The sequence below is a fragment of the Cibotium barometz genome, chromosome 61 (genome assembly GCF_041138505.1).
Source record: "Cibotium barometz isolate CiBa-2024 chromosome 61, ASM4113850v1, whole genome shotgun sequence".
Taxonomy (NCBI): Eukaryota; Viridiplantae; Streptophyta; class Polypodiopsida; order Cyatheales; family Cibotiaceae; genus Cibotium; species Cibotium barometz.
Window position 1 is genome coordinate 36276877 of NC_141106.1, and position 10256 is coordinate 36287132.

General features: G+C 46.8%; 1 protein-coding gene across 1 annotated transcript; it reads left to right on the forward strand.

Annotated features, from left to right (window-relative positions):
* The first annotated feature begins 382 nt into the window (after nucleotides 1–382).
* LOC147604847 (TATA box-binding protein-associated factor RNA polymerase I subunit B-like) lies at nucleotides 383–9643 on the forward strand. The gene is made up of 4 exons (XM_086794689.1): nucleotides 383–1054; nucleotides 1191–2051; nucleotides 2171–2301; nucleotides 8950–9643. Exons 1-4 carry the CDS (start codon nucleotides 412–414, stop codon nucleotides 9466–9468), a joined length of 2154 nt encoding a protein of 717 aa, XP_086650815.1. The 5' UTR covers nucleotides 383–411; the 3' UTR covers nucleotides 9469–9643.
* The last annotated feature ends 613 nt before the right edge of the window (nucleotides 9644–10256 follow it).

The window sequence follows — 10256 nt, forward strand, 5'->3', positions numbered from 1 at the left end:
GGAATTTAGGTTTATGACACCCACAAATGTATTTGCAACATATGGAGTGACATCATTGACTCTCTTTTGGCTGCCTAGACCATCATACATGGATCTTCTAGATCTTCTAGAGATGCACGAGTAATGCACAACAAATTTATGAGAGAGTGGAACGATGGTATTTTCTTCTCCTACAGGGCTTCATGACAACATAGTGCCCCCGATTTTGGGTGAGATCTCCCTACCTTTTGGTTTGAGATCTCCCTTTTTTTATGATTTTATTCTAGTTAATAGAAGTCTTCTTTTCGGAAAAGAAAAGATAAACCTTAGAAAAATAAGTGAAGTTGATTAATTAAATAGTTAATTATCGATAAACTAGATTAATTAATTAATGATCAGCTCTATGTATGAAAGAGGAGAATCAAGCGAGGTATGGCAACTCTATTCGGGCTTTGCAGCATATGTGGCGGAGATGACCTTCATGGAGGCGAGGATGGGTTCTTCTATTGCTCTGCATGTGGTTCTCAGTCCCAGCAGTTCCAAGAGCAATTACTGGACTTCGAGGCTACAGCAGGCTACAGCAGGCGAACGCAACGCACTGTTGCTGCCGCCGCCGCCGCTGCTGCTGCAGGAGGAGGTGAAGAAGCCGACCCCACCTTGCAACCAGGGCCCTCTTTTCAGGCCGGCCTCTTTGGCCACCATCACTTAGGATACGCTGATGATGCCAGGCCATGGGAAACTCGAGGTGGTAGATGGGGCCGAGGAGCCCCAGTCCATGAGCCCCAGGATCCCATGGAGACCATGGACGATGATGCTGCCACAGTCCGCAAGCTGTACATTGAGGGGCTGCAGGAGATTCTCCAAATGCAATGCGAGGCTGTCGTACAGAAGTTCCAGGTCAGCCCCCTTGTATGCAGCGTTGTTGGCCCTGTCTGGTTGCGCTTTGTCGCCTTCACTCATGTCTTTGAGAAAGATTGGGCCAAAGAGGCGATCCAAGTGGAAGAGGCCAGAGAGAAGCAGAGAAGAAGGAAGCAGCAGAAGAAGAAACAGCAAGAAATGGATGAAAAAGAAGAAGGTTTCCATGCATTTCCCTTTTGTTTGATTTCCGACTTAGATGCCTAATGAACACATGGCTCCCTTTGCATTCCATCACTTTTACATGTAGACCTGACTCATTAGGCATCCCATTGCATTGCATCTTTTGCATGCAGATGTCGGAGATAAAGCCTTACAAATGAGGATGGCTCTCCGTTTTCTTTGGCTGGGGTCCTTGAAAGAGCGAATACCTCTGTCCATATCATTGGTTCTTGTCTACCTGGCATGTCACATCACTCGAGAACCCATCCTTCCTACCGACATAGTCAAATGGGCCTTGGAAGGCAGTTTACCCTACCTTGCTGCATTCTGCCAAGTTGAGAAGAAGAAAGCTGGCATTGCTTGGCCAATTGAAGCTAGAGTCATGTTTAAGCCAGCTGACGTAATAGGTGCAAGGAAACTGGAGTTCATGGCAGCATTGATTGCAAAGCGCATAGGTCTTTGTCTTCCTCCTGTAAACTTTCATACCATATCTTGTCGCCTTTTGAAGCAGTTGAACCTCCCTGTGGAGAAGTTGTCCGTGTACATCGGTCGATTTTACAACTGGTACACTCCTTCGGGGCTCTGGCTTTCTGATGAGGTTCAGGCCCTTCCATCGCGCGTATATGTCATGGCAATGGTAATGGTTGCTCTAAAAGTACTATATAAGATTGATGGTCGATGGTACTGGGAAAAACCTGTGATGGGATCTAGTAAAGGAGTTGGGTCTCCTTCTGACAGGAAAATGCACGTTGACCAAGCAAAACTTGCAACTGCATCCAAAGGGAAAAATGCAACACAGAAGGTTGGTGCACATGAGTTTGGTTCGCAGGATACCCTTATGATTGAGGACCCACACAGTCCTATTAAAGAAGCAGCACAAAAAGCTTGTCATGATTCTTTAGAGGCAAATGATGAAATAGATGATGCGTGGAGTGCTAAGCATCTGTTGGAGAAACTAGAGAAGTCATGGCAAGACCAGAATGATCAACCTTTTGGTGAGCCAAGTCTTGGGCTCTCTTATGAAGGAAATAGCTAGTAACTTTGGGAATGTTAGAGTGAACCAGCTTTGGCAAAGCAAGCACTTGCTTAAATAACATTGTTGCATACCATGCAGATTACGAGAAAGATCTGCCCCCCTATCTGAAGTACTGTCAAGATGTGGTTTTCTCTGGTTTAAAAGTAGAAGGTGAAGATGAGAACATGTGTGAGCGATTGTGGAGACTCTACGAGCAGCCGCCCAAGAAGGTATGACAGGAATTTGTTCTGTGCATTAGCCCAAGGTTTATTTATTCATTAAAAGATAAAAAAATATCCGGCTATGCATGCCATTTGAGTACAGCACTGGAGGTGCTTTTAAGCATATGATTGCATCTTATGCTAAGCAAATAGTAAAGGAAATGCTCTTATAAAAACCATCTGCCACAATGGCTTTCAGTAATACATACGGTAACAACTGTAGGCTGAGCTAGTCCAGGGGAGTCTCTTTGAAGAAAAATAGACTGGTGATGCTAACTGCCAAACTCTAGAGATGTTTGATTTGAGTCCTTGAGGAGATTGCACAGTTGAATACACATTGTTAAATGCATCCATATTGAATTCACATGTCACGGTGCTTGAGAAGTGGGCAACTCTGCTGGATGCTGAGCTCCCATATGGAGGAACATGGATTTACAGGAAAGAGGTAAAGACAAGTGACAAATCCTTATGAGATAATTTCACATGCGTGCACTACAACTTTGGAGCATTTGGGATGAATGTTTGGGTACGCAAGGAGGAACAGCGTGCTCAGGCTAGGAGTGTGACAAGGTTGGCCAGGGAGTACGGCTATAACATTAGGTACAGATATTGACAGCTCCACACACACGGCCACTCAAGATATCAAGCCGGGGAGGATGCAGCACAAATTTTTTGATTTTCCCCAAAACCACTGCTGAAATGCTGGGCCTGAAGATGCTCCTGATTTGCTGCTGGTTCTGGCTGAGTCTGGACAGTGAGAGTGCTTGGGAGAATTTAGGAATTGATGATATAGAGTTAGTTAGAGAGTGTAAGAGAGAAGAGAAAGAAGTGATAGTGCATGAGAAAGAAGTTAGGAGTGTCGATTGTTTTGTGGGGAGAATCGTAAAGTGCTGGAAGAGGAACGCCTCACCTATGTGGAAGTGCTTCAAAGATAAGATTAGCGATGCAATCACACTCGCTGAAAACTGAATATGCACAGAGATTAGGGCTTAAAAGATATCCAAGGACATGGTATAGGGTCACAACTACCCTCTCAAGAGCTGCTACCACTGGCCGGCCAGTGTATTTGTTTGATTTAATGCAAGGGAATGAAAAGGTACAATGACTGAAAGTGCTGTCTGCTGGACTGCACTGGACTCGGAACTTTTGGGACAGAATTGGACCTCAAGTTGCGGCTGATTTGGGTGCCCTGGAGCCATGCATTTGGTTGCCCTGTAGCCGCCCTTGTGTCTGCACCTCTGAAACACCCCTAGAAGGGCGCTCTGTGGTGCATTATGCTGGTGTTCTGGCCGCCTATGATGCGTTAACCTGCAGCACCTGTATGGCTGCGTTTTAATGATGTGAAGTTGATGATTATGTGCATTATCGGGCTGAAGGCCCTTGTGCACAAGCCTGACTTGGTCTCCCTCTTGCTATGGTGTGTTTTCCTCACTTGCTTGCCCTTGATGCTGAGAGTACAATTCCACAAGCTTCTTTGGCTGAGAAGAATGATGGCTATCAAGATGATCTCTTAGGCCTCTGGTCAGCCCATATATTGGCATCCAAAGGGCTAGGGTTGGCATAGGTAGCCTCAAAAGGCTTGCCCTTAAGGCACTTTAGATAGGCATCCTTTATTGCCCCTCCTTTTGGTCCACTATGTTGGATTAGGTCATTTGGGAGAGGCAGAATAAAAGAAGCACACATACACAGATGGCCACACAAACCCACGACTATCTCTTGATAAGAAAAGTGCCATTACATCAAACTAAGGACCTATAAGGTTACAGCCTGAACTAGCATCAAGATTTTATATTATGATGGCACGTGGCATCTGATCCAACCAAGGTAGGATCAAAACGTACGTACGGATCCAATCCGTACCGTACGGGGATCCGTACGTACGGATCGATCCGTACGTACGGATCGATCCGTACGTTTTTTTTGGTGGGCGTGCCTGCGTCTTGTCTCTGCGTCTTGTGTCTGGACTCTGGAGGCCGTATGACCTCAACCTTCCGGTAAGGGCCAGCCGCCATGCTCTCTCCTCTACAGTCGCACTCTCTTTGTTCGCTACTCTCGCCGCCGCCTTCTCCCTGGGCCGCCCCTTGCTCACCGCCGCCTCAGTTCGCCTCTGCCCTCACCGCCCCTGTTCGCTTCGTGCCTCTGTGCGTAGCCGCCCTCTCTGTTCGCCCCACTGGCGCCCAGTACGGCTGGCAATATGCTGGCCTGGCCGCTTTTCGCGACCCACCCTTGCCCAGGCCCCAAGGCAGCAACATAACTCTCTCTCTCTCTCTCTCTCTCTCTCTCTCTCTGTCTCTCTCAGAGCCTTAGCCCACCATCTGTGGACGACTCACTTGTGACAATGTGACTTGTCTTAAGTAATAAGTATTAAGTATTAAGTACGATTAACTTATTAAGTATGATTGACTACTTGTGATTCTAATTTTTCACTTTTGAATTAGTAGGTTTGTGACCTTGTTGTATCTCTATTTCGAAAGTTTTATATGTCAATGTGGACATGGACAGAAATTTTATGTAGGTGGCTGAAATTTCTGAGATTTTATATATTTTTACCAATGGTACATATTTTTACGTACCTTAAAATTTTTTTCCGTACCAAACAACGTACAGTACGTACGGATCCGTACAGTACATAATGTTTGGTACCACCTTGGATCCAACAGTCATGTTATAAACTGCAAACCATAGTCTATATGTGACACTTATTGGTAGGGGAAATATCACCAAACTAATACTAATGCCTAATATACATTTCTAGTAACATATCTATCACAATTCCCCTTGTAATGGAAATATAGTCACATCAGATCACAAATTATATCAAGCTTAAAGCTTTGCGAAAAGCTTGTCTCTAGGAAGGCCCTTTGTGAAGATGTTTGCTGCATTGTCCAATAGATGAAGTTGTTGTCGCTTGCATGAGTCTTTCTCTCACATAATGAGTGCCCCTTGGGCCTTGATGCCATTGCTGTAGAAGTGAAAGTCTCTTCTTGGATATGTTGGTCCCTCTCATTGTCAGAGGTCACCATAGTGAGAGTGGTCAAGGTTCTTCCTGCCTGCAAACAAACCATCCACTATGTGTGGGAGACTTGTCCGGTCGCGTTCCGGAGGTTGAAAACCAACCGTTCTTCAAAAGATAGGAGCCACACTCCGGCGTCTCTAACCCAACCACACAAGCGATTTTTTGTTTTGTTTTTTTGCTTGGCTGAATCTCTTCACTGAAAGGCAAAGCTCTGATACCATTGTAACATCTGGAAGCCTCAGACGAAGATTATACTTTGATAAACAATTTTCAGCACCTTTGTTCTTGATGATGTATAGCACGAGAATGCTCATGCAACGGCTGGAAGCCTAATAAATACCTGGTACACCTTTACGTTATTCCAGAGGGTTACAGAGTGTGCGGGACATGCACTGACTTCTTGTGTGGGACATGCACACATGACCATCACCATGTATGGGACTTGTACACCTAACCATGATGCTTTACAGTGGATCCTTGGTTGATTCGTAGGGCTCACAAAAGGCGAGTTACCACTCTAAGTCTTGCACATGTTGGACAGATATGTCCACATGGCATCAAAGTGCGGGATGCACGTGACAAGGGCATCTCGACACACCCCACGAGGAGCACGGAGGCCAAGAGAAGTGTGCCAGCAACCTAGGCACAGCCTATGAGGTCCTATCCATACCCCAAAGCTGATGCTTGTAGGCGTGGAGTGATAGAATGTGCAGCGGAAGAAGGGAAAGTGGAAACACAGGGGAGAGAGAGAGAGAGAGAGAGAGAGAGAGAGAGAGAGAGAGAGAGAGAGAGAGAGAGAAAGATTTTATTAACGTCTTCCAAAAGACCGAACTCGGCCTATGAGACAAATCGGAGTACCTGTATGGGGTATCCTCTGTCATCCCAACAAAATGAAAAAGTACTGAACAAAAAAAGCTGAATCTGGGTGTGCAGGGGATGGAGCTCTACTACTAGGAGAAATGCAAAGCTATATGCATGGAGTATACAATCAATAGCATGAGTGTGTGACTCCCCTATCACACATGTATATTGCACTAGTACACATAGTGCACTTAGTACATTAAAAGTACTAAGTGTACTATGTACTATAACTTATGGGCTTGTACACACTATAAGGGTGGGCATAACGCCTTCACCCCAACAGTTGTCTCCCTCGACGGCGCCCCTGTCCAGGCTGCCACTCCGAGGTCTCTGTGGCCTGAGCAGGTGTCCCGGAGGCTGCCTGCCGAGCCGCATCTGTGGGCGGGCCGTCATGGGCCTGCTGCTGTGGTGAGGGTCGGGGTTTCGTGCGAGGACATGCCTTGCTAGATGGCCGACCTGCCTGCAAATAAAGCACTGGTTCGGGAGCCCCGAGAACTCCACTCTCTGATCAATCCATCCCCCCCCTATCCTAGGTAGCTGAATGACCTTTGGGAGGGAGGAGATGTCGGGAACCAAAACTCTGACTGAAGGTAGTAGCTCTGGCCACCACTGAAGCTGCTGTGGAGCCAGTCTCTAGCACCGAACCCACCAATGCTCCTAGCCTAGAAAGGAGCGGCAGGTACTCACGGCGGAGTCCAGGGAATTAAACTGTAACATGGAAAAGGCGCTCTCCCTGCTCGGCCGCTGCTGGGTCAAAGCCATGCTGCCAAGGTCTGAAGAATGCCTGAGCACCCCTGATGTCTAGGGGACTCATGGCTAGGACCTTGGCCACGCTCTGGGCGATCCGGTAATGACCACGGCCCAGTAGCTGAACGTTCAGGATCTTGCCCACATCTGCAAGAAGGCGGGCCTGTAGAAGATCCCTGATCTCCCCTCTGCTGGGGCGAGTGCCGACTATACGGCAGATGGTGGAGTGTGCCTGGAGGCGTTCCACCTCTGCGGCGAGGCTCGCTTCCTCTTCTGGCGAAAGAGAAAGCCTGATGGGGCTATCCTCAGGGGCGGGCGAGGGGGCTGCGGGAGAGTCCCTCTGAGGCGGGGCGGGAGGAGCCTCCATCAGTGTCTAAAGCTAAGTCGAAGGCGGAGCGAAAGCGGAGAGTCCTGCAAAAGCCGAGCTGCACACAAAGGACGGAGAGGGAAGGCGGAAGGCTAAAAGAAACAAAAAAGGAAGACCCCAGGGGACGGAGAAATCAGAAAAAAAAGAAGGTAAGGCGGCGAAGACAAAAAAAAACCCCTAGGGGGGAGGCGGAAAAGCGCGAAACAGGGGGTGGAGGAGAAGATAAGGCGGGGCGCTGAAGAAAAAGGACGGGAGGGCGTGAAGGAGAGGCGAGGGAGCAGGGGGGGTGGGTGCTGCAGCGCAGGGGTGTGCAGGACAGCCAGGCGGGAGAGGGGGGGCAAGCGCGAGTGCAGGCGGGGGGGGGGGGGGGGGGAGCAGACGCGAAGGCGGGAGAGGGGGGAAGCGTGCAGTCAGCGCAGGGGGGGGGAGCGTGAGCTTCAGGGAACCTCAAAATCCCCTATCACTTGTTATTAATGTGACATTATGTGATATTACGTGCTTATTACACCACTACATGTTTCCTAACACCACCGAAGTGATATTATGTGCACATTACACAACCACATGTTTCCTAACACAACCAAAGTGTGATGGTGGGTGCATGTGACAATTGTGTCCTTTTACCATCTTCATATACTAATGCCATTCTTATAGCTTTACTTAGGAGTTGACACTACTTATGTTGCACTAATGAATAATGAATGAGGGGTTGCAGCTGTGGTCTATATACAAGTTTGCAGGGTGGGCTATGTCTAGGTCACTCATGGTTGAGTCCAACTTAACACAGACGATCATACCACTAACCCGGAATGCATTTGCATGCTCATTTAGGTGGTGTGTCAAACCTATGTAAGCCATCTCTAATCATGTGCCCACCAACAGCCACCATCCACTGTCAAAACCAGGTTGTGCTGGGCGTCCATGCTTGCAAACATGGCTACTAATCTTTTTGCAAAGAGAAAGGAAAAAAACGATAGAGATAACAACGGGAACTTTGGAACTTGCAAATGCATGACACAGTTTGATATTCGTGATTTTGTGAAAATTTTATGTTTGACGCAATTACTGTTCGATAGGTATGTGTATGCGTGGATCACTTGTGGTGTTGAATTTGAACATAAGGGTTATGACAAGTAATATGTGGTGTTGATGTGAGTATGACTGGAATCTGTCTCATTCTTTCAAGACGAATAATGGTAGAAATGGAGACTTGTGATCTGATGTGGCAGTATGGATTTGTAGGTGAACTGTGCATTGTGTTGCTGGTAAAGTTGTGAGGTTTGCTGGGGTATAATTGGGTGGAGCGGTTCCTACGTCTTTGCCACCATTCTTGCATTTGTAGGTCTAGTTCAATAACTGACAAGATGGCCTTTTTTGCCCATTTTGCCACATGAGTAGGGGCCCTCTCACTATATGATAGGAAGGTAGCATGTTTTAAGTAGCCAATGAGGTGATAGCTCAAGTGGTGAAGGTGTTTGTCTAGGACCAGGAGATCTTGGGTTCAAAAGCCTACTAGGTGCTTTTTCAGCGGCATCCCCTATGGGCAGATAAAAAACGGTAACTATAGGAGGATCTTGGGCCTAAGGCCAGTCGGACGGGAAAAAAAACATGTTTAAGTATGTATATGCAAAAGTAACATTGATTTTTATCGTTTGAATGATTGCAGGAGACCTTTGTTTCACATGAAGAGCCAAGAAGGGCGATACCTGAGATTCATAGTCTCAGTGGAGATAGTCACTTCAGTTTTGCAAGTTTAAATGATCAAGCTTTACAAGAGGAAAGGAATACTGAACTGTCAAGCCTTTTTAAGTCTCAGACTGAAGAGTTCACAGACACAACATTTGAGGACGAAGTGAAAGATGAAGAAAGCAGAGCATCTGAAGGATTTCGGAGCCTAGAGGAGCTTAAACATGACATGGAGGAACTGGGTTTCTCTTACTTGCCACCGCGGAATCAACCGCTTACTTCAGGTAAGTACCTTAGGTATGTAAGGAAGAAAGCTAAAGATGCCAATGCACCGAAGGCTCTACATGCAGACTATTTCATTCTGCTTTGTGCATGTGCAAAGGTCATCAGTGTCCAGCCTATTGCCTTATATTGGTGTGTCCAGAGAGTGGAGAATTGTCTACGGCATATTGAGGGAAAGGTCATTCAAGCTGAAGTGCAGAAGTTGCCAGATAACTAAGCCATAGCATGCACATGCCCGTAGTGGCTGAATACAAGTAAAGAGACCTTATTAAAAGAGGTCCATATTGGTTTTAATGCTGAGGTGGCACATTGTAGTAATGCGGATTGGTGATTTTATTCTTGTAGTACTGTTCAGTGATCGTCTCTAATGAATTTTCTTTATATTTTTGTTTCATGCTATTTAGCATGATGTTATATCGCCATCTTTGTAACCATTGGTCTTGTACCCTTGTGGTGTTTCAATAGTCCCCCCTCTCTCTCTCTCTCACACTCTCTCATGTTTTGTTGACGTCAAGTCTACTCATGGATCACATGTACTATCTTTTGTTCTTGTAGACCCTTCAGGTCTTTAGTAGAGATTAATAAAACAACCTCAAGGTGCATCTACGTGGCAATATGCTATTTCGTCCCGGATTCTTCACAATATGTCTCACAGGAGTGAAGGGAGTCTCCATACACAACTCTCTCCGAGGATATCATTGGCTTCTTGGGACTACGCGAGGTCCTCTTACATGGGGACTTCAATGCTAGGACCAAGAGTGAGCAGATACAGATGTATGATTTTGAGGACCCTATTAGGTTGCAAGTGATAGACCAGGATGGCACAGGGCTACAGCGGATCTTGAAGGACTATGGAGCCATCACTTTCTATGGGAGATGCCTCCTACAACTTGGCCCACACCATAGCCTTGCTATCTATAATGGGATGGCAAGATGGCCTGCATCAGGAGGGCTTACTAGTTTTCCGTACAAGGGGGGCACCAGTACAATCGATTGTCTTATGGG